The following is a 25,461-nucleotide window of genomic DNA, read 5'->3' on the forward strand; positions in this document are numbered from 1 at the left end:
TCCTACTCCTCCACAGCCACTTAGGAAGGTTTCTCCTAAGCTGGTTGTGAGGGGAGAGGTACGTGCTCCGCTGGCTTCTGACCCCTTCCGTTGGAAGGTCGTTGGTCAGAGCAGCAAGGTTAGTAAAGTTTTACTGTTGTATCATCATGTGTGTTTACATGTGTTTGTGAACATGTTGGAGATCGGGTTCACAGTCTTAAAAAGCACCTATTTAATCAAATGTGATGTGAACTTTTCCAGGTTCCCTCCCCGGCCAGCGCGACTCAGCAGCAGGAGAAGGAGTCCTTCCTCCCACTGAACCCTGTTTGGTTCAGCAGCACGCTTCTTCGTGCTGTGGAGGAAGTGTCTCCTTCTCAGCTGTCTGGTGTCGTGGACCCCCCGTCTCCTCCAGCGCGGAAGAAGGTAAGTTGTCTGATTCTTCTCAGCTGTAAAGTTTCTCCTTGTTCCCTACAGTTACTGTTGCTATGTTCTATCTGACTGTGCAGGTGGCCTCCCCAGCAGCAGCCAGACGACGCAGGACCCCCCGCCCCCAGACTACAGTGACTAATGTACGTTTTTATCTGCCACAACACACACAATGTGACACAGAACACACAGTGTGTTCACTGAGTGAATTTTAACATGTCTATTCTCATGTGTCAACAGCTGGTTGGATCCCCTCCTACCAGGTTGGCCTGCAGTCTGGGATCTCCGGAGACCCCCACCTGTTCACCGGTGGCCAAGGTACATATTATTCCTATTGAATAAAGTTGATGATGTCATCAAAGTCTTCATTCTACTGAATTCTTGTTATGATTTGTTCTCAGGTGGCCAGGATCCAGACACCTTCCCCGGCTGGACCTTCCCTTTCCCTCACCGCTGTGGCCCGCTCCTCTCCTCGCCCAGCTAAGGTATTTAATCCACAACTGACACACACACAACGTTTACTGTAAATTCAGCTGTAACTACATTAACCTGGTTCATCTTCCTCTGCAGTTCATAAATGCAGAGAAAGTGAGTAATAAAAATACATTTAGAAAACTTTTCTCGTAACAACTTAGTGCTTGTTCTAATACTGGTCTTATGACTTGTCACAGACATTTAGAAAACTTTTCTCGTAACAACTTAGTGCTTGTTCTAATACTGGTCTTATGACTTGTCACAGACCCGGACACCGTTCCCCTCATCAACTTCCTGGCCCTGGATCATCGACGACGGACTGTCCACCTCCTCTGCTAATGAGGTAAGAACATTTACCTTCTGGTTTATCGTGGGCTCAATAAAGTGTTTGTTTGAGGGAGAGTGTAATTTCCTTTAAACTGTAATGTATAAAAAAAACTTGAGGAAATGAAGGAGAGATTTAATTTGTTTTTTGATCATTATTAATATCTTGGTAAACTTACCAAGATATTAATAATGATCAGAATACCAGTAATGTGTTCTAGTCAAGTGTGCTCATGATATGTGTGTAAGATTGTGTCAGCTTTTTATAGATGTTTAGTTGATCTGAAAAACTTGCTGGAATTGATGTTCTACAACAATGTAACTTGATTCATTACTACTTCTGCTATTAATACTAGTAATAATAATAAAGCTAACTATAATAATACTGATACTAATAATGTGTAGTAATTAATAGTATTTTAATACTAATAGACTAATAAAATTAATTATGACTAACCTACTAATAATTAACCATTGAACATCTTTACAGGCAAGCATAAAGGTAGGTACTCAGGTAAGTGGGGGTCAGGCTGTCACTGTTAGGGCTAGTCATAGTCAGAGGGACAGGAGGTACAGTAAGTTCTCTAGGAACAGTCAGTGTACCTGCATGTCCCTGACTTTTCTCGCTTTCGAGAATGAGGGTTGTAGCTTTAACACAGCTACCCTCGATAGAGTGCTGGCTCAGGGAGATTCACTCTACGTAGGAGTGAAACAACAGCTGATCCTGGAGCACAGGTATGAAAATGATCATCTCACCGTCGAGAAAATGCCTAAACAAGTCCTGACAGACACTGCAATGTACGATGTCCACATGTGCGAAGTTAAATGTGGAACCGTCAAAGCCTCCAGCGACGGAAACGGCAACTTAATTTCCCTTGCTGAAGAGCTGCAGTGTCTGTCAGGAGATGTGAGGCATGCGTTTATCATAGTAAATCCAGAATGCATTGCAGTGTTCCGTACCCAAACAGGGACGTATGGTGTGTTTGATTCACACACCAGAGATTCGGCAGGTTTTCCAAAATTCAACGGAACTGCAATCATGAAGACCTTCACTGAAATCAGTGACCTGGCTGAACACCTGCACAACCTCTTTGCTGATCGTGGACCTTCTGCCAGCTATGAGCTTGTGCCTGTGTCATTTGAAGCCGTCGGTTCCAGTGAAGGTCTTCAACAACCGACGGTAGAAGTAGATTTAGAAGTCTCCAGGACAGCTCTCCCTCCAGTCATAAAACTAGGTAAATTAGGTAAACAACGAAGACAAAAAGTTAAAAGGAGGGAAAGTGACAGCCATGTTATCAAATGTGAAAAAAACATTAATGAAAAAAATAGGTATGACAACTGCCCGGAATTTGGAATTAAAAAAATAGAAGCAAACAAAATAAAACATTCCCAAGACAGTAATCATAGGAAACAACGGTTACTGTCTTTCAGAAATTATTATTCAAAAGTTAAAAATACAAAAAAAATAAAACTTAATCAAAAATATAAGGAAGACCCAACATTCCGGAGCAGTAGAAAAAAACATTATACAGACAAATACAGGGCCGATCCTGCTTTCCAGAGCAGGAAGAAAAAAATTTTTACAGAGAAATATAACATGGATCCTGCCTTTCAAACTAGGCAAAAAAAATATATTAAAGAAAAGTATAAGGCAGACCCTGCCTTTCAAACTAGGCAAAAAAAATATATTAAAGAAAAGTATAAGGCAGACCCTGCCTTTCAAACTAGGCAAAAAAAATATATTAAAGAAAAGTATAAGGCAGACCCTGCCTTTCAAACTAGGCAAAAAAAATATATTAAAGAAAAGTATAAGGCAGACCCTGCCTTTCAAACTAGGCAAAAAAATTATATTAAAGAAAAGTATAAGGAGGATCCTGCCTTTCAAACTAGGCAAAAAAAATATATTAAAGAAAAGTATAAGGCAGACCCTGCCTTTCAAACTAGGCAAAAAAAATATATTAAAGAAAAGTATAAGGCAGACCCTGCCTTTCAAACTAGGCAAAAAAATTATATTAAAGAAAAGTATAAGGAGGATCCTGCCTTTCAGAGTAGGCACAAAAATTACATTAAACAGAAATATAGGGCAGATCCTGATTTTTGTACCAAAAAGAAAATGTACATGTTAACTAGGTACAAATCTAATCTTAGACTTAGACAAAAGAAAAAAGAAAGTTTAAATAGAAGGTATCACAATGATCCTGAGTTTAGGTTACGCTGTATCCAACGCAGAGTAACTAAACTCGCAACAAATGCTACTTTTTGCATCTTTAACAAGATGCAAAACGCATTAAGGATCAAACAAAAATATAGAAGGATCGTGCCCTATAACCCCCCCCAACCGCAGCCGTTAATAAATCCTGTGATGGAAGCCGCCATCACAGTGTTTCGTGAAACTATTCGACACGGGCCGACGTATGTCTGCACCGTGTGTAACAGAGCAATGTTTCCTAATCAGGTCAGATTGTGCAAAAGAGAAAAATATAGACAAAAACCTGCAGTGGCAGCATCCTGTTTAACAGGAAACTATGTCCACTTTTGTGACAACGACTGCGCTGCACATTGCTCTGTTACACACGAGCGACTAAAAGAGTGGATCTGTCACACGTGTGACAGCCACTTGAAGAGAGGACGGATGCCACCGGTTGCGACGGCGAACAACTTAGAGTTGTCGCCCATCCCCCCAGAGTTAGCGAGGCTCAACGTGCTCGAGAGGCAGCTAATTGCTAAAATACTGCCTTTTGCTAAGGTTGTCGCTCTGCCGAAAGGACAACAAAAAGCAGTCCATGGAGCTGTTGTCTGTGTTCCATCAGAGGTGGAAGCAACAGTCAACAGTCTCCCAAGACCCAGATCTGAGTCACAACTACTTCAGGTTAAATTAAAGAGGCGCATTAACTACAAGGGCTACCAGCACTTTTATACTGTTAATATGAGAAATGTATTAGCTAGTCTCGCCACACTTAAAAGGATACATTCTGAGTATCAGGATGTATCCATAGACGATAGTGTTGTTTTTGATGAGTCAGTCGACGATGACGACTCACAACTCAATGTTGCTGATGCTGCTCAGTCAGAGCAGCATCAGGGAGACATTGAGGCAGACGTGGACCTCGAGGAGGTCTTTAATAGGAAAAACGACCCAGACCAACCACAAAGGCAGCAGCCAGACCCAGACATGGACAAAGACTTAGAGGAAGTTTTTTCTAGTCAGAACGACCCAGACTCTAGTAGAAGTCAGCAGCCTCAGGGAGCTGACGACGAACAGGAGGAGCTGAGGCCTGGCCTGACTCTGGACACGTGTATGCAGCCGCCTGACATTGCACAGGAGAGTCTTTCGTATGGTGATGGAATATTTAGCATTGCCCCCGCCCAGGGCAACAGACCAGTAGGCTTCTTCACCATACCAAAGCTTGAAGCCATGGCTTTCCCTGTGCAATTCCCGACAGGAGAGAACACACTGGATGAACCCAGAACCTTCTCCCTGTCACCTAGCATGTATTTTAACTGCAGGTTGTTTGCTGTCGATACACGTTTCGCTAGCGACCAAAGCTACCTTTTCTTTGCGCAGTTTGTCACAGAAACCCACCTGGCGACAAACAGCATGTCAATTCAGATGCGCAAAGGAAAGTCCAGAGCTAGAGACGGCCGTCGTATTAACAACCTCATGCTCCTGGACCAAGACGAGGTGCAGCGGCTCATTATGAGCCAAGATGCAACTCGCTTCATGCAGCCTCTCAGAGGCACTCCAGCCTATTGGACCAAGACTCTGAAAGACGTCCACGCCATGGTGCGACAAATAGGCAAACCCACATTTTTTGTCACGTTCTCGGCTGCTGAGATGAGATGGCCTGAGGTCATAGAGGTCATCAAAGCTCAGCAGGGAGAACACGGGGACTTTTCAGAGCTCGACTGGAAATCAAAGTGCGACATTCTGCGGAGCAATCCGGTCACAGTAATGCGCATGTTTGAAAAGAGAGTCGACGCTCTGATGACCAACCTTCTCCTCTCACCAGCGCAGCCCATTGGCGAGGTGGAGGATTATTTTTATAGGGTTGAGTTCCAGGCTAGAGGAAGTCCCCACATCCACATGCTAATTTGGATTAAAAATGCACCTAAATTTGAAGAAGAGTCCGACCAGAAGGTCGCGGCTTTCATAGATAGGTACATAACATGCAAGATGCCTGATCCTGAGACAGACCTGGAGCTCCACAGAATTGTCTCAGAGGTTCAGGTTCACAGCAGGAAACATTCCAAGTCCTGCAAAAAAGGCAACGTTGCCTGTAGGTTTGGCTTCCCGAAGCAGCCCATGGATGATACATTCATCACTAGACCCCCCATTAGTGCTGGCACCTCAAAACCTTTAGATCAAGACCAGAACCAAGATGAGGTCGCCAGAATACTGGAGCAGAAGCGGGCACTCGCTAAGAAGCGAAAGGAAGCCAAAGTCAAACTTCAGCAAGTTAGAGACTTGCTCTTGGATGCAAACGCTTCATTCAGTAGTTTGACAGACTTGCTCGACCAGTGCGGCTTGACGTACACGGAATACCGAGCCCTTGTCCACCGCCTGGCGAGCAGCCATGTCGTGATCCTGAAGCGGCATCCAAACGATTGCTGGGTTAACGCCTATAACCCAGACCTGCTCCGAGCCTGGAACGCCAACATGGACATTCAGTACGTTGTGGACGATTATAGCTGCATAATGTACATGATGTCCTACGTGTCCAAGCCGGAGCACGAGATGACGCAATTCCTTAAGAACGTCATCGGAAATGTTAAACAGTCCAATGTTAACGAGCGTGACGAAATGAAGCAGATCATGCAGGCCTATGCTAAACATAGGGAAGTCAGCGCTCAAGAGGCTGTTGCTCGCACCTGCAGCTTACGGCTGAAGAGGTGCTCCCGGACCGTGGTGTTCCTTCAGACCGACGAGGACGGTCTGAGGATGAGTCACCCTATCGGTAGACTCCAACAGATGGAACCGGGTTCAGAGGAGGTGTGGATGTCCGGCCTGCCAGAAAAATACGTCAACAGACCTCGCGGTGCTGAGTTTGCGCGTATGTGCATGGCCGAGTTTGCGTCAGAGTACAGGGTGCTGTACGGTGAGCAAACTAAAAGTAAAAGCGCCATCCCCCTCCTGAATGAAATGGGCTTTATTCAGAAAAGAACTGCTGGAAAGCCGGCAATTATCAGATTTCCTCGGTTCTCAGAGAAGAAAGCTCCTGAGAAGTTTTATAGACGACTGCTCAAACTTTATCTCCCACACCGATCTGATGACGACCTGAGAGATGAAGCTAACCCCACTTATGAGCAGTTTTATACGTGTGGCGAGATCCCGGGTATGAGTGTTAGAGATCTCGTAACCCGTAACAAAAAACGCTACGAAGGTCAGGGTAAAAGGATCGACGAAGCGTTAGAACAGTATCAGGTGCTGGGCCCTATAGTTAATGAGTGGAACTGTTTTGCGCCTGAAGTAGAAGCTGAACGGTTAGAGTGTCTTGCAGAGCGACAACCTGCCGAGCACGAAGACCCAGGAGAGGTCCCAGAGTTTCAGGTCACTAGAGATAGGGGGAGCTCCATGCCGAGGATAGAAGCGCCGCAGTTGAGTCCAGACTTTGTTAGAAAAATGTATCAAAGTCTGAACGAAACGCAGGCTTCTATCTTCTACAGCATTCGTCAGTGGTGCTTTGAGCTGGTGTGGGGCCGCGATGTAGAGCCGTTTTATTACTTTTTGACAGGGGGAGCTGGCTGTGGTAAATCGCACGTAATCAAGTGCGTTCACCAGGAGGCAACGAGGATTCTGCGTGAGCTCCCCAGATTCAGGGACCAAGCAGACATGACGCAGCCTGCAGTGCTGCTGACTGCCTTCACTGGCACAGCAGCCTTCAACATTTCAGGCGTCACGTTGCACTCACTGCTCAAACTGCCGAGGTCCTTGAAGGCACCGTATCAAGGTCTCGGCAACGCCCTGGATGAGGTCCGAGCGACACTTTCCAACGCGGAGATTCTCATCATCGATGAGGTCTCCATGGTTTCCAAGGAGCTGTTTGCTTACGTCAACTGGCGTTTTCAACAGATCCGAGGAAACAGGAAGCCGTTCGGGGGGATTTCTGTCCTCGCTGTTGGTGACTTTTACCAACTGCCGCCTTTAGGCAGAGCCAAGCCACTGTGTGTGTATGAGGAGACTGAGTTTGATCTCTGGAAGGATCACTTCAAGATGGTCATCCTTACAGAGATCATGCGACAGAAGGACGATCGAGCTTTTGCTGAACTCTTGAACCGCCTCAGAGTGAAGCAAAAGCTGGATCCTTTGAGTGATGAGGACAGAGAGTTGCTCACACAGGCAGTGGCTGACGTCAAAGATTGTCCAGTAGATAGGCTACACATTTTTGCTACCAACAAAGAAGTTGACCGTCACAACTCTGGTACTGTAGCCTCCCTCCACGACGACGCTATCGACATCGCAGCTCGGGATTATAGGAAAATGCCTACGACCGGCTGCATGACGATAGTGTCGAACGTTAACGGCACCAAGCGAGATTTGCCTGACAACATAGTGGCTGCTCCAGGAGTACGCGTTATGTTGACCAGGAATCTCGACGTGGAGGACGGAATTGTTAATGGAACATTCGGAACCATCTCGCACATTGTAATGACGGACAGCGAGCCAAAGTCTGTTAAGTTAATTGGACTCGAGCTGGACAATCCCACAGCAGGACAGAGATTCCGCAAAAAGATCTTGGGTCCCTCAGACAATCTGGCCTACATTGAAAGATCTGAGGAGAGCCTGAGTAACACAAAAGGGGTCATTCGGCGCCAGTTCCCCATGAAGTTGGCTTTTGCGTGTACGGCCCACAAAGTTCAAGGTATGACGATGGCGTCAGCGGTTGTGTGTCTGAAGCGCGTGTTTGAACCGGGCATGGCTTATGTAGCGCTCAGCCGCACAACTTCGCTGGGAGGTCTCACTATCTGTGACTTCGACGAGAAAAAGATATATGCTGACCCCGAAATCAAGACAGCTCTGGAAAGTATGCCTCAAGCCTCTTTCCAGAGCTGTCGACCATTGTTAGCATTTTATAGATTGATGGAACAAACTCCAAAGACCTTGACAATCATCCACCACAATACTCAGGGACTTCCGTCCCACATTTCAGACCTGAAGGCTCATCACGAACTGCAACTAGCAGACGTGCTGTGCCTCACAGAGACACATTTGTCAGGGTCCTCTGTATCCCCAATTTTCGACCTGGAGGGATACACCATGTTCACACGCAGTAGGTTGCTGTCTTACAACAGCTGTGTGGACATGGCTCGAAAAGATGGAGGTGGAGTTGCAGTGTACTGTAGAGGCAACGTGCAAGCAGAGCCTCGCAGGTACATGCACCAGGTCACTGATTTGGAGTTTGTTGTCATCAAAATTGAGGCTCCAGTCAAACTACTTTTAGCGACTGTTTACAAACCACCAAATTTCCGATGGTCTATGTTCTTACAAAACTTGAGAAACCTCTTAGACTCATTGGACGTGATAAATCACCAGCCCATCATTGTTTGTGGCGACTTTAATGAGGATCTCCTCAGTAAAGGCAAAAAAAGTATAAAAGACTTGTTTCAGGCCAGAGGTTACACTCAACTAATTAGTGAATCCACCACTGAGAAGAACACTCTGATTGATCACATTTATATTTCACATCCTGATAAATGTCTTCAATCAGGTGTTCTCCAAACTTATTACAGTTACCACAGTCCAGTCTATTGTATTTTGACTGACTAAGTCTCTCCAGCCAACACATGGTCCATAGAAAAGTAAGTGTGACTTTAATCATGATGTTGTAATGGCATGTGTTGGCTGGAAATAGTTGAATCATGTATTGATGTAGTGTTTTTTTATATTTATTAATGTAACAAAGGGGTCAGCATTATCTTATCAAGCCGTTCTCATCATCTATTGAGATGATGAGAACGGCTTTCAATGTATAATGTTAAATATTTTGTAATTAGCTTAGCTAATGTAATTATTTAAATTACATTAGCTAACCTAAATAATGTAAATCATGTATTGTAAATTAAATCATGTAAGTTACAGGTCGACAATCTACGTGTCAACCAGGTCCATCAAAAGGTGAGTATCTCTCTTTAAAATGATTAATCACATTGAATATTTGAACTAACCTCCCTTCTCTTCTCCTGTCTGTCTGTTCTGTCTTTACTGTCATTCATGTTCAACAGAAGGAGACATCAAGAGGACCACAGCTGATCTCTCTCCAGTAGAGACAGCAAACCAACACCAAAAAAAAGGGAAGTAATATTTCACATTTTTTGATCAAATGTTTTAACTAATGTTTTGAGCCTTTAACTTATGTCTGTTTTTGTTTAAATTGTGTGAACTAGATCTAGGAAGAAGACGCCCAGATGACAGCAACACAACAACAATAAGGGAAGTAATATTTCACATTTTTTGATCAAATGTTTTAACTTAATGTTTTGAACCTTTAACTTATGTCTGTTTTTGTTTAAATTGTGTGAACTAGATCTAGGAAAAAGACGTCCAGATGACAGCAACACAACAACAATAAGGGAAGTAATATTTCACATTTTTTGATCAAATGTTTTAACTTAATGTTTTGAACCTTTAACTTATGTCTGTTTTTGTTTAAATTGTGTGAACTAGATCTAGGAAGAAGACGTCCAGAAGACAGCAACACAACAACAATAAGGGAAGTAATATTTCATTAAGTTTGTGATCAAATGTCTCCATGATGATTTGAAACCTCTAACTTATTGATCTTTTAAATCCAGGATCAAGGACCCAAGATCCAGGAAGAAGACGTCCAGAGGACTTTTTTTTTTCCTTTGTATCTTTAGTTTCGTGATGGGTTCGGTGGCCGTGTTTTTACAACTTTGTTTCTTGTTAGATTAACGTTTTTTACCGACTCATCAGATGTTTTCGTGTTCCTTGATTGTTTTGTTGAAAAATAAACTTAATTTCTGTTGCAAACTGTCTGTTTATGGCTGTTTTATCACTTATCTTATAGTTTCAGCTTAGTTAAAGGTATATTATAGCATTTTAGCATCTTAGCATTAAAGCATCATTTAAACATCTTAGCATTGTAGCATCATAGCATTGTAGCGAATTGGCATTGTAGCATCTTAGCATCATAGCATTTTAGCATCATGAAAGCATGTTAGCATCATAGTATGGTAGCATGATAGCATTGTAGCAAATTGGCATTGTAGCATCATAGCATCATAGCATGGTAGCATCATTAAAGCATCTTAGCATCATAGCATGGTAGCATCATTAAAGCATCTTAGCATCATAGCATTGTAGCATCATTAAAGCATCTTAGCATCATAGCATGGTAGCATGGTAGCATGATAGCATTGTGGCAAATTGGCATTGTAGCATCTTAGCATCATAGCATTGTAGCATCATTAAAGCATCTTAGCATTGTAGTATCTTAGCATCATAGCATCTTAGTATAATTGCATTGTAGCATCTTAGCATCATAGCAACATAGTATCTTAGCTTTGTAGCATCTTAGTATCATAGCATCTTAGCATCTTAGCATCTTGGCATAGTAGCATCATCGTAGCATCGTAGCATCGTACTATCACAGCAATATAGCATGGTATCGCAGACTGCTGCGGCCACTGCATCACTCTCGCGATTTCCCGCAGGGGAATTGTCTAGTTATTATTAAACTTTTTCCTACGCATTTTCGAAACTTTTCAACTCAAATACCGTTCGTCGCACACAGGTCAAAATACATCAAAACGTGCGTCTCGATCGGACTCGGTGTGCTTCTATACAGTTCTTTCAAACAAGATTTTTTCGCGACGTAGTCGCGAAAAAACTGCGACAAATTTCCCAATTGAAATGAATGGAGAAGCCCGAAAAAAATAAAAATTCAACAGACATTTTCAACAATGAACTGCTCTGGCATACTTTAACCGAGAGACTTCATTTAAACTTTAAAACGTAGGTACTCTTGCCTTCTCTTCAGAGATTCACTTCACTTGTCGACAACTTTTACCGTTTTTAAACTATGAAGCCTCAGAGTTGTGTAGGTTTTTACTCAAATTTCAGGGTTTATAATGGGTGTGTATTGCGCGGAATGTTTGTGCTAGAGTGGATGACATCATCAGCTAGAGTGAGGAGGGGAGAAGAAAGTTAGTCAAAAAACTGCACAGAAACTGCTCCCGTGGCCACAAATTTCACACGACAGACATAATTTATACATAGAAACGTAGGAAAATTTGTCTTCTCACTCAAATTCGTCTGCTAAAGCTGTAAGTCTTATAGTTTTGGCGTCAGACACAAAGATGCGCCAGCAACACCCACCCACAGCTCCATAGACTGCCATGTTAAAAAGGCAGGGAAATTTCTGGAGGAAAGCAGACGTAACCTTTCTTTGAATCGCTTTAATAGGTCACATTTCTTCATTTTACCCACAAACTGCATATGTAGACGTTCAGGAAAGCCTCAAGATGCCCAAAGTTAAGTCGGTTCAATGATTGGAAATACGGTTTGGCCACAAGTCCTTCCTGTTCGAGGCGATTTTTCAGCATTTTCTCTCTCTCTCCCCGTCTTCCAACTGACATTCGAACAGGAGCAGTTGACCCTGGTAGCCATGACAACCAGACCCCAACCAGCTTACACACGTTCACACACGCAGCTGCTGGGGACGAGAGGCGGGAAAAGAGCTCTCAGTGGAAAACATGATCTGCCAAAACATTAAAACCCCCCAAACCATCGCTGTCTCCCTTGGTGCTTTCACACAGCTGCTGGGCCTCTTAGCTATAGCTCTTCTCATTGACTGAATGACAATTTCTCAGTCATGTTTGACCTTTTCCTTTATTTTAAACACAAATTATATCTGGCTGCTTTGCTGAAACTCCTGACACAACATCCCTGACCCGTTTCCTTCATCTTATTAGGTCAGTGAATAGCTAAACTGGTAACAGACGCTAACGACTAGCCGCCCAGTGATTTAGCCGACGACTAGCCTTCCAGCATAGCTCATGTATGTTAGCAAGCTAGCGGAGCTAACGGAGCTAGCTAGCCGCTAGCTTAACGCCGCGGACTCAACCGCGGAGTTAGCCTCGAGCTAACCGCTAACTAACCGCTAGCTAACCGGGATTTAACCGCGGACCCGCGGGAGTTAAACACGAATTAGCCGCGGCAGTTCGCCGTGAGCTAACGCGGAGGCTAGTGGGGTTAGCCGCCGGCTAATTCGCCGCCTTGCTAGCGGGTGCTTATCACAGTAATAATGTTGAAGTTTTACAATTTAAAGGGAAGATATTTTTAAATTAAACTGTGTCAAACTGAAAAATATATTATTCCACCACATAAAGTAGGAAACATTTATGGCTTGCAACAACATTAATGACAGTATATATATATAATTGGAGTAATTTAATATAATATGATGTTTTTAATTAAATAAATAATGAGCTGTTGAACACTCATAAGAGTTATATTAAGTATGTTACATAACATTATTTGACATGTCTATTTGTCTGCCTATAGTTTTCCTCCAGCTGATCCAGACAGACTGCAGTGACGTCCAACATGAGACAAAGAGCTGGACTCGCAGGACAATTTGAAGGTCTTCACTTCATCGCTGATTCCTTACAGCCTGGATGTGTTAAGTTTAATATTATTGTTTTTCTAACTGTAAGACTGTGCCGTAAACTGTTAAACTATTGCTCAGGTAGGAGTAATGAGTTTTATTGTTAAAATTATTATGATTAACGAGCAAATTGTAATAATTGATCGTTAATCATAATAATTCACCTGTTCATATAGTCATAATATAATCCTGGTGGGGGTGTGACGATCCCTCCCACTCTCTTCCTTATGTGATGCTGGCTTTCAGGTGGAGCTGGGAGGGGTCTGCTGCCTGTACCTGCCCTTCAGTTTGTAGAAGGGCGTAAAGGACGACCCTTCTCAGTGTCTCTCTCTCTCAGCCAGGCCTACTGCATCCTCCTCATCCTGTTTGGTTTGTTGTACCCTGCATGACATCAAACTCACACCCATCCAGTCAGAAGGAACCAGGCCTTAAATGACTATTTGAGTTGTGCTTTTTGTTATAGCTGCTGCTCATGGTAGTAAAGACATGCTACTTAGTAAAGACATTCGCGACGTAAGTCGCGAATACTTTCATACCTGTCTTGACCTGACCATTACTTTTTGCAGTCAAACATGAAATTATTTGCAACGTAAGTCGCAAATATTTTCACCAGGATTATATTATGACTATATGAACAGGTGATCATTAAAGCATCATAGCATCTTGGTATAATTGCATTGTAGCATCTTAGCATCGTAGCAACATAGTATCTTAGCTTTGTAGCATCTTAGTATCATAGCATCTTAGTATCTTAGCATCATAGCATTGTAGTAGCATCTTGGCATAGTAGCATCATCATAGCATCGTAGCATCGTACTATCACAGCAATATAGCATGGTATCGCAGACTGCTGCGGCCACTGCATCACTCTCGCGATTTCCCGCAGGGGAATTGTCTAGTTAGTGATGCAGTGCTACGCAATGCAAACTATTGACCCCCTCATAGCAAAGCTATGGGGGCCAATAGTTTGCAGTGCGAAGCACTGCAAACTATTGTTCTTCACTACGTTTTTTCTTTTTATTATTATTATTATTAAACTTTTTCCTACGCATTTTCGAAACTTTTCAACTCAAATACCGTTCGTCGCACACAGGTCAAAATACATCAAAACGTGCGTCTCGATCGGACTCGGTGTGCTTCTATACAGTTCTTTCAAACAAGATTTTTTCGCGACGTAGTCGCGAAAAAACTGCGACAAATTTCCCTATTGAAATGAATGGAGAAGCCCGAAAAAAAAAAAAATTCAACAGACATTTTCAACAATGAACTGCTCTGGCATACTTTAACCGAGAGACTTCATTTAAACTTTAAAACGTAGGTACTCTTGCCTTCTCTTCAGAGATTCACTTCACTTAGCGACAACTTTTACCGTTTTTAAACTATGAAGCCTCAGAGTTGTGTAGGTTTTTACTCAAATTTCAGGGTTTATAATGGGTGTGTATTGCGCGGAATGTTTGTGCTAGAGTGGATGACATCATCAGCTAGAGTGAGGAGGGGAGAAGAAAGTTAGTCAAAAAACTGCACAGAAACTGCTCCCGTGGCCACAAATTTCACACGACAGACATAATTTATACATAGAAACGTAGGAAAATGTGTCTTCTCACTCAAATTCGTCTGCTAAAGCTGTAAGTCTTATAGTTTTGGCGTCAGACACAAAGATGCGCCAGCAACACCCACCCACAGCTCCATAGACTGCCATGTTAAAAAGGCAGGGAAATTTCTGGAGGAAAGCAGACGTAACCTTTCTTTGAATCGCTTTGAATAGGTCACATTTCTTCATTTTACCTACAAATTACACATCTAGACGTTCAGGAAAGCCTCAAGATGCCCAAAGTTAAGTCGGTTCAGTGATTGGAAATACGGTTTGGCCACAAGTCCTTCCTGTTCGAGGCGATTTTTCAGCATTTTCTCTCTCTCTCCCCGTCTTCCAACTGACATTCTAACAGGAGCAGTTGACCCTGGTAGCCATGACAACCAGACCCCAACCAGCTTACACACGTTCACACACGCAGCTGCTGGGGACGAGAGGCGGGAAAAGAGCTCTCAGTGGAAAACATGATCTGCCAAAACATTAAAACCCCCCAAACCATCCCTGTCTGCCATGGTGCTTTCACACAGCTGCTGGGCCTCTTAGCTATAGCTCTTCACATTGACTGAATGACAACTTCATGTTTGACCTTTTCCTTTATTTTAAACACAAATTATATCTGGCTGCTTTGCTGAAACTCCTGACACAACATCCCTGACCCGTTTCCTTCATCTTATTAGGTCAGTGAATAGCTAAACTGCTAACAGACGCTAACGACTAGCCGCCCAGTGATTTAGCCGACGACTAGCCTTCCAGCATAGCTCATGTATGTTAGCAAGCTAGCGGAGCTAACGGAGCTAGCTAGCCGCTACCTTAACGCCGCGGACTCAACCGCGGAGTTAGCCTCGAGCTAACCGCTAACTAACCGCTAGCTAACCGGGATTTAACCGCGGACCCGCGGGAGTTAAACACGAATTAGCCGCGGCAGTTAGCCGTGAGCTAACGCGGAGGCTAGTGGGGTTAGCCGCCGGCTAATTCGCCGCCTTGCTAGCGGGTGCTTATCACAGTAATAATGTTGAAGTTTTACAATTTAAAGGGAAGATATTTTTAAATTAAACTGTGTCAAACTGAAAAATATATTATTCCACCACATAAAGTAGGAAACATTTATGGCTTGCAACAACATTAATGACAGTATATATATATAATTGGAGTAATTTAATATAATATGATGTTTTTAATTAAATAAATAATGAGCTGTTGAACACTCATAAGAGTTATATTAAGTATGTTACATAACATTATTTGACATGTCTATTTGTCTGCCTATAGTTTTCCTCCAGCTGATCCAGACAGACTGCAGTGACGTCCAACATGAGACAAAGAGCTGGACTCGCAGGACAATTTGAAGGTCTTCACTTCATCGCTGATTCCTTGTTACAGCCTGGATGTGTTAAGTTTAATATTATTGTTTATCTAACTGTAAGACTGTGCCGTAAACTGTTAAACTATTGCTCAGGTAGGAGTAATGAGTTTTATTGTTAAAATTATTATGATTAACGATCAATTGTTACGATTTGCTCGTTCTTTGTCTGGGGATCCTAGTGAGATCCCTCCCACTCTCTTCCTTATTTGATGCTGGCTTTCAGGTGGAGCTGGGAGGGGTCTGCTGCCTGTACCTGCCCTTCAGTTTGTAGAAGGGCGTAAAGGACGACCCTTCTCAGTGTCTCTCTCTCTCAGCCAGGCCTACTGCATCCTCCTCATCCTGTTTGGTTTGTTGTACCCTGCATGACATCAAACTCACACCCATCCAGTCAGAAGGAACCAGGCCTTAAATGACTATTTGAGTTGTGCTTTTTGTTATAGCTGCTGCTCATGGTAGTAAAGACATGCTACTTAGTAAAGACATTCGCGACGTAAGTCGCGAATACTTTCATACCTGTCTTGACCTGACCATTACTTTTTGTAGTCAAACATGAAATTATTTGCAACGTAAGTCGCAAATATTTTCACCGGGATTATATTATCAGTATATGAACAGGTGATCATTAAAGCATCATAGCATCTTAGTATAATTGCATTGTAGCATCTTAGCATCGTAGCAACATAGTATCTTAGCTTTGTAGCATCTTAGTATCATAGCATCTTAGTATCTTAGCATCATAGCATTGTAGCATCTTGGCATAGTAGCATCATCATAGCATCGTAGCATCGTACTATCACAGCAATATAGCATGGTATCGCAGACTGCTGCGGCCACTGCATCACTCTCGCGATTTCCCGCAGGGGAATTGTCTAGTTAGTGATGCAGTGCTACGCAATGCAAACTATTGACCCCTCTCATAGCAAAGCTATGGGGGTCAATAGTTTGCAGTGCGAAGCACTGCAAACTATTGTTCTTCACTACGTTTTTTCTTCTTATTATTATTATTATTATTAAACTTTTTCCTACGCATTTTCGAAACCTTTCAACTCAAATACCGTTCGTCGCACACAGGTCAAAATACATCAAAACGTGCGTCTCGATCGGACTCGGTGTGCTTCTATACAGTTCTTTCAAACAAGATTTTTTCGCGACGTAGTCGCGAAAAAACTGCGACAAATTTCCCAATTGAAATGAATGGAGAAGCCCGAAAAAAATAAAAATTCAACAGACATTTTCAACAATGAACTGCTCTGGCATACTTTAACCGAGAGACTTCATTTAAACTTTAAAACGTAGGTACTCTTGCCTTCTCTTCAGAGATTCACTTCACTTGTCGACAACTTTTACCGTTTTTAAACTATGAAGCCTCAGAGTTGTGTAGGTTTTTACTCAAATTTCAGGGTTTATAATGGGTGTGTATTGCGCGGAATGTTTGTGCTAGAGTGGATGACATCATCAGCTAGAGTGAGGAGGGGAGAAGAAAGTTAGTCAAAAAACTGCACAGAAACTGCTCCCGTGGCCACAAATTTCACACGACAGACATAATTTATACATAGAAACGTAGGAAAATTTGTCTTCTCACTCAAATTCGTCTGCTAAAGCTGTAAGTCTTATAGTTTTGGCGTCAGACACAAAGATGCGCCAGCAACACCCACCCACAGCTCCATAGACTGCCATGTTAAAAAGGCAGGGAAATTTCTGGAGGAAAGCAGACGTAACCTTTCTTTGAATCGCTTTAATAGGTCACATTTCTTCATTTTACCCACAAACTGCATATGTAGACGTTCAGGAAAGCCTCAAGATGCCCAAAGTTAAGTCGGTTCAATGATTGGAAATACGGTTTGGCCACAAGTCCTTCCTGTTCGAGGCGATTTTTCAGCATTTTCTCTCTCTCTCCCCGTCTTCCAACTGACATTCGAACAGGAGCAGTTGACCCTGGTAGCCATGACAACCAGACCCCAACCAGCTTACACACGTTCACACACGCAGCTGCTGGGGACGAGAGGCGGGAAAGGAGCTCTCAGTGGAAAACATGATCTGCCAAAACATTAAAACCCCCCAAACCATTACTGCAGTACTGTAGGGGGCCAGAACCTGACATTATGACCTTTTCCTTTATTTTAAACACAAATTATATCTGGCTGCTTTGCTGAAACTCCTGACACAACATCCCTGACCCGTTTCCTTCATCTTATTAGGTCAGTGAATAGCTAAACTGCTAACAGACGCTAACGACTAGCCGCCCAGTGATTTAGCCGACGACTAGCCTTCCAGCATAGCTCATGTATGTTAGCAAGCTAGCGGAGCTAATGGAGCTAGCTAGCCGCTACCTTAACGCCGCGGACTCAACCGCGGAGTTAGCCTCGAGCTAACCGCTAACTAACCGCTAGCTAACCGGGATTTAACCGCGGACCCGCGGGAGTTAAACACGAATTAGCCGCGGCAGTTCGCCGTGAGCTAACGCGGAGGCTAGTGGGGTTAGCCGCCGGCTAATTCGCCGCCTTGCTAGCGGGTGCTTATCACAGTAATAATGTTGAAGTTTTACAATTTAAAGGGAAGATATTTTTATATTAAACTGTGTCAAACTGAAAAATATATTATTCCACCACATAAAGTAGGAAACATTTATGGCTTGCAACAACATTAATGACAGTATATATATATATAATTGGAGTAATTTAATATAATATGATGTTTTTAATTAAATAAATAATGAGCTGTTGAACACTCATAAGAGTTATATTAAGTATGTTACATAACATTATTTGACATGTCTATTTGTCTGCCTATAGTTTTCCTCCAGCTGATCCAGACAGACTGCAGTGACGTCCAACATGAGACGAAGAGCTGGACTCTCAGGACAATTTGAAGGTCTTCACTTCATCGCTGATTCCTTGTTACAGCCTGGATGTGTTAAGTTTAATATTATTGTTTTTCTAACTGTAAGACTGTGCCGTAAACTGTTAAACTATTGCTCAGGTAGGAGTAATGAGTTTTATTGTTAAAATTATTATGATTAACGATCAATTGTTACGATTTGCTCGTTCTTTGTCTGGGGATCCTAGTGAGGACAGCCCTCTTAAAGGTGGGGGTGTGACGATCCCTCCCACTCTCTTCCTTATTTGATGCTGGCTTTCAGGTGGAGCTGGGAGGGGTCTGCTGCCTGTACCTGCCCTTCAGTTTGTAGAAGGGCGTAAAGGACGACCCTTCTCAGTGTCTCTCTCTCTCAGCCAGGCCTACTGCATCCTCCTCATCCTGTTTGGTTTGTTGTACCCTGCATGACATCAAACTCACACCCATGCAGTCAGAAGGAACCAGGCCTTAAATGACTATTTGAGTTGTGCTTTTTTTTATAGCTGCTGCTCATGGTAGTAAAGACATGCTACTTAGTAAAGACATTCGCGACGTAAGTCGCGAATACTTTCATACCTGTCTTGACGTGACCATTACTTTTTGTAGTCAAACATGAAATTATTTGCAACGTAAGTCGCAAATATTTTCACCAGGATTATATTATGACTATATGAACAGGTGATCATTAAAGCATCATAGCATCTTAGTATAATTGCATTGTAGCATCTTAGCATCGTAGCAACATAGTATCTTAGCTTTGTAGCATCTTACTATCATAGCATCTTAGTATCTTAGCATCATAGCATCATAGCATTGTAGCATCTTGGCATAGTAGCATCATCATAGCATCGTAGCATCGTACTATCACAGCAATATAGCATGGTATCGCAGACTGCTGCGGCCACTGCATCACTCTCGCGATTTCCCGCAGGGGAATTGTCTAGTTATTATTAAACTTTTTCCTACGCATTTTCGAAACCTTTCAACTCAAATACCGTTCGTCGCACACAGGTCAAAATACATCAAAACGTGCGTCTCGATCGGACTCGGTGTGCTTCTATACAGTTCTTTCAAACAAGATTTTTTCGCGACGTAGTCGCGAAAAAACTGCGACAAATTTCCCAATTGAAATGAATGGAGAAGCCCGAAAAAAATAAAAATTCAACAGACATTTTCAACAATGAACTGCTCTGGCATACTTTAACCGAGAGACTTCATTTAAACTTTAAAACGTAGGTACTCTTGCCTTCTCTTCAGAGATTCACTTCACTTGTCGACAACTTTTACCGTTTTTAAACTATGAAGCCTCAGAGTTGTGTAGGTTTTTACTCAAATTTCAGGGTTTATAATGGGTGTGTATTGCGCGGAATGTTTGTGCTAGAGTGGATGACATCATCAGCTAGAGTGAGGAGGGGAGAAGAAAGTTAGTCAAAAAACTGCACAGAAACTGCTCCCGTGGCCACAAATTTCACACGACAGACATAATTTATACATAGAAACGTAGGAAAATGTGTCTTCTCACTCAAATTCGTCTGCTAAAGCTGTAAGTCTTATAGTTTTGGCGTCAGACACAAAGATGCGCCAGCAACACCCACCCACAGCTCCATAGACTGCCATGTTAAAAAGGCAGGGAAATTTCTGGAGGAAAGCAGACGTAACCTTTCTTTGAATCGCTTAGAATAGGTCACATTTCGTCATTTTACCCACAAACTGCATATGTAGACGTTCAGGAAAGCCTCAAGATGCCCAAAGTTAAGTCGGTTCAATGATTGGAAATACGGTTTGGCCACAAGTCCTTCCTGTTCGAGGCGATTTTTCAGCATTTTCTCTCTCTTTCCCCGTCTTCCAACTGACATTCTAACAGGAGCAGTTGACCCTGGTAGCCATGACAACCAGACCCCAACCAGCTTACACACGTTCACACACGCAGCTGCTGGGGACGAGAGGCGGGAAAAGAGCTCTCAGTGGAAAACATGATCTGCCAAAACATTAAAAACCCCCAAACCATTACTGCAGTACTGTAGGGGGCCAGAACCTGACATTATGACCTTTTCCTTTATTTTAAACACAAATTATATCTGGCTGCTTTGCTGAAACTCCTGACACAACATCCCTGACCCGTTTCCTTCATCTTATTAGGTCAGTGAATAGCTAAACTGCTAACAGACGCTAACGACTAGCCGCCCAGTGATTTAGCCGACGACTAGCCTTCCAGCATAGCTCATGTATGTTAGCAAGCTAGCGGAGCTAACGGAGCTAGCTAGCCGCTACCTTAACGCCGCGGACTCAACCGCGGAGTTAGCCTCGAGCTAACCGCTAACTAACCGCTAGCTAACCGGGATTTAACCGCGGACCCGCGGGAGTTAAACACGAATTAGCCGCGGCAGTTCGCCGTGAGCTAACGCGGAGGCTAGTGGGGTTAGCCGCCGGCTAATTCGCCGCCTTGCTAGCGGGTGCTTATCACAGTAATAATGTTGAAGTTTTACAATTTAAAGGGAAGATATTTTTAAATTAAACTGTGTCAAACTGAAAAATATATTATTCCACCACATAAAGTAGGAAACATTTATGGCTTGCAACAACATTAATGACAGTATATATATATAATTGGAGTAATTTAATATAATATGATGTTTTTAATTAAATAAATAATGAGCTGTTGAACACTCATAAGAGTTATATTAAGTATGTTACATAACATTATTTGACATGTCTGTTTGTCTGCCTATAGTTTTCCTCCAGCTGATCCAGACAGACTGCAGTGACGTCCAACATGAGACAAAGAGCTGGACTCGCAGGACAATTTGAAGGTCTTCACTTCATCGCTGATTCCTTGTTACAGCCTGGATGTGTTAAGCTTAATATTATTGTTTATCTAACTGTAAGACTGTGCCGTAAACTGTTAAACTATTGCTCAGGTAGGAGTAATGAGTTTTATTGTTAAAATTATTATGATTAACGAGCAAATTGTAATAATTGATCGTTAATCATAATAATTCACCTGTTCATATAGTCATAATATAATCCTGGTGGGGGTGTGACGATCCCTCCCACTCTCTTCCTTATGTGATGCTGGCTTTCAGGTGGAGCTGGGAGGGGTCTGCTGCCTGTACCTGCCCTTCAGTTTGTAGAAGGGCGTAAAGGACGACCCTTCTCAGTGTCTCTCTCTCTCAGCCAGGCCTACTGCATCCTCCTCATCCTGTTTGGTTTGTTGTACCCTGCATGACATCAAACTCACACCCATCCAGTCAGAAGGAACCAGGCCTTAAATGCCTATTTGAGTTGTGCTTTTTGTTATAGCTGCTGCTCATGGTAGTAAAGACATGCTACTTAGTAAAGACATTCGCGACGTAAGTCGCGAATACTTTCATACCTGTCTTGACCTGACCATTACTTTTTGTAGTCAAACATGGATTATATTATGACTATATGAACAGGTGATCATTAAAGCATCATAGCATGGTAGCATCATGGTAGCATCATTAAAGCATCTTAGCATCATAGCATTGTAGCATCATTAAAGCATCTTAGCATTGTAGTATCTTAGCATCATAGCATCTTAGTATAAGGAAAACACACACTTTATGACAACTACAGATGTTTAACATGTGTCTGCTTTGTTATTAGCTTGTTGCTTACATTTACTTATAACATTTGAAAGACATTTCAATTTTTTTGCATTGTCTTTGATAGGATTAAAGGGTTCCTGTGCTTCGACAGCTGAGCGTGATCATCGTTGATTCATCGCCCTCAACCATCGCAGAGCAGTATCGCCACCTCACCCACACACATACATTCACCACACCTTCATCTACACAGATTTAATTTAAGTATAACATATTACATTAATTTGTCTTAGATTAGATTATTTTACATTAGGTAGTTAGAGTTTAGGTAAAGGTTAGGGTTTAGGTTAGTTTGATAGGTTTGATAGCCTGTTAAGCTTTGAAAAGTATTTTGTCTTGTTTTTTTTTTCTGTCTATTTTTTGTCAGCAGGATGCCTAGGAAGTCCAGACGTTCCATGGCGGTGAAGCAGCGCTGGAGGAGGCTCGACCTGGAGGAGCTGAGGTCCACCCCTTCCCCCCTGGAGGTATTTACACAGTAGATAAGCTTCTGTGCCACAATGACATCTGTCTGCGTGAAAATGGCTCTAGAAATGTTACATCTATTGTTTTCTCCTTAACTGCTGAGTTCTGTATGTGTTTGGTCTTAATGTTTCATCAGACGTCCCCCCCGGCCGGAGAGGAGCCTTCCCACCGACCCTGCTCTCAAGCTCGTCCCCCCGTTCGTGCTCGTGAGTATCTCTCAATGATAAATAAATTCATTCATTCATTCAGCATTGTAGCATCTTGGCATAGTAGCATCATCGTAGCATCGTAGCATCGTACTATCACAGCAATATAGCATGGTATCGCAGACTGCTGCGGCCACTGCATCACTCTCGCGATTTCCCGCAGGGGAATTGTCTAGTTATTAGTGATGCAGTGCTACGCAATGCAAACTATTGACCCTCATAGCAAAGCTATGGGAGTCAATAGTTTGCAGTGCGAAGCACTGCAAACTATTGTTCTTCACTACGTTTTTCTTCTTATTATTATTAGTGCCGAGTGCCTATGACACGAGGCCACTCCTCCCATAGCAAGCTATGGGAGGAGTGGCCTCGTGCCATAGGCACGAGGCCACTATTGATCTTCTGCGTGTTTCTTTGCAGTTTTATTTTTTTTACTTATTATTCATTTTCCGCCCTTTTTCGCCGATTAATGCGGCCCGAACCGGCGAGAGGACCCCAACACATGATATATCAAAACGTGTGTTTTGATCCCGAATCCCGTGCTATTACTTTTATAAGGGATTCGTGAGTTTTTCGCGAATTTATTCGCGAAAAACCGCGATAAATTTCCCATTGAAATGAATGGAGAAGCCCGAAAAAATAAATAAATCAACAGACATTTTCAACAATGAACTGCTCTGGCATACTTTAACCGAGAGACTTCATTTGAACTTTAAAACGTAGGTACTCTTGCCTTCTCTTCAGAGATTCACTTCACTTGTCGACAACTTTTACCGTTTTTAAACTATGAAGCCTCAGAGTTGTGTAGGTTTTTACTCAAATTTCAGGGTTTATAATGGGTGTGTATTGCGCGGAATGTTTGTGCTAGAGTGGATGACATCATCAGCTAGAGTGAGGAGGAGAGAAGAAAATTAGTCAAAAAACTGTACAGAAACTGCTCCCATGGCCACAAATTTCACACGACAGACATAATTTATACATAGAAACGTAGGAAAATTTGTCTTCTCACTCATATCCGTCTGCTAAAGCTGTAAGTCTTATAGTTTTGGCGTCAGACACAAAGATGCGCCAGCAACACCCATCCACAGCTCCATAGACTGCCATGTTAAAAAGGCAGGGAAATTTCTGGAGGAAAGCAGAAGTAACCTTTTTTGAATCGCTTTAAATAGGTCACATTTCTTCATTTTACCCACAAATTGCATATGTAGACGTTCAGGAAAGCCTCAAGATGCCCAAAGTTAAGTCGGTTCAATGATTGGAAATACGGTTTGGCCACAAGTCCTTCCTGTTCGAGGCGTTTTTTCAGCATTTTCTCTCTCTCTCCCCGTCTTCCAACTGACATTCTGACAGGAGCAGTTGACCCTGGTAGCCATGACAACCAGACCCCAACCAGCTTACACACGTTCACACACGCAGCTGCTGGAAAACATGATCTGCCAAAACATTAAAACCCCCTCAAACCATTACTGCAGTACTGTAGGGGGCCAGAACCTGACATTATGACCCCCCCACTCCAACCCCCCCCACCCCCCCTCCCACTATAGCATTACAGACACAGACTGCCAAAACATTATGACCACTTAAGCCATTACAGTACTATAGTTTGGCTGCAGAATCTGACACTATGACCCCCCTCCACTCCATTTAAGCATTACAGTAATAGACTGCCAAAACATTATGACCCCCTAAACCCATTACAGGACTATAGTAGGGAGCCAGAACCTGACACTATGACCCCCCCACTCCAACCCCCCCACCTCCCCTCCCACTATAGCATTACAGACACAGACTGACAAAACATTAGGGACTCTCAGACTGTTACAATGGGGAGACTAAACCGCGGAGTTAGCCTCGAGCTAACCGCGAGCTAGCCTCGAGCTAACGGCAAGCTAACCGGGATTTAACCGCGAGCTAACCGGGACTTAACCGCGAGCTAACCGGGATTTAACCGCAGACCCGCGGGAGTTTGCCGCGAGCTAACGTGGAGGCTAGTGGGGTTAGCCACTAAAACTGTGTCAAACTGAAAAATATATTATTCCATCACATAAAGTAGGAAACGTTTATGGCTTGTAACAACATTAATGATAGTATATATATATAATTGGAGTAATTTAATATAATATGATGTTTTTAATGAAATAAATAATGAGCTGTTGAACACTCATAAGAGTTATATTCAGTATGTTACATAACATTATTTGACATGTCTATTTGTCTGCATATAGTTTTCCTCCAGCTGATCCAGACAGACTGCAGTGACGTCCAACATGAGACAAAGAGCTGGACTAACAGGACAATTTGAAGGTCTTCACTTCATCGCTGATTCCTTGTTACAGCCTGGATGTGTTAAGTTTAATATTGATGTTTTTCTAACTGTAAGACTGTGCCGTAAACTGTTAAACTATTGCTCAGGTAGGAGTAATGAGTTTTATTGTTGAAATTATTATGATTAACGATCAATTGTTACGATTTGCTCGTTCTTTGTCTGGGGATCCTAGTGAGGATGCCCCTCTTAAAGGTGGGGGTGTGACGA

The 25,461-nt window shown here is 42.8% G+C and overlaps 1 protein-coding gene across 1 annotated transcript; it reads left to right on the forward strand.

The window, feature by feature from the left end:
• Positions 1-3,177: 3,177 nt before the first annotated feature.
• On the forward strand, positions 3,178-10,922 carry LOC311509975 (uncharacterized protein). Its single transcript, XM_084575436.1, has 2 exons — positions 3,178-9,316; positions 9,424-10,922. Exon 1 carries the CDS (start codon positions 3,317-3,319, stop codon positions 8,966-8,968), a length of 5,652 nt encoding a protein of 1,883 aa, XP_084431562.1. The 5' UTR covers positions 3,178-3,316; the 3' UTR covers positions 8,969-9,316; positions 9,424-10,922.
• Positions 10,923-25,461: the final 14,539 nt, after the last annotated feature.

Source organism: Chelon labrosus (genome assembly GCF_963514085.1).
Source record: "Chelon labrosus genome assembly, contig: SCAFFOLD_41, whole genome shotgun sequence".
Lineage (NCBI taxonomy): Eukaryota > Metazoa > Chordata > Actinopteri > Mugiliformes > Mugilidae > Chelon > Chelon labrosus.

Excerpts from the sequence above, each read along its gene's own strand:
- LOC311509975 (XM_084575436.1), top strand. The coding sequence starts at position 3,317 with ATGTACATGTTAACTAGGTACAAATCTAATCTTAGACTTAGACAAAAG.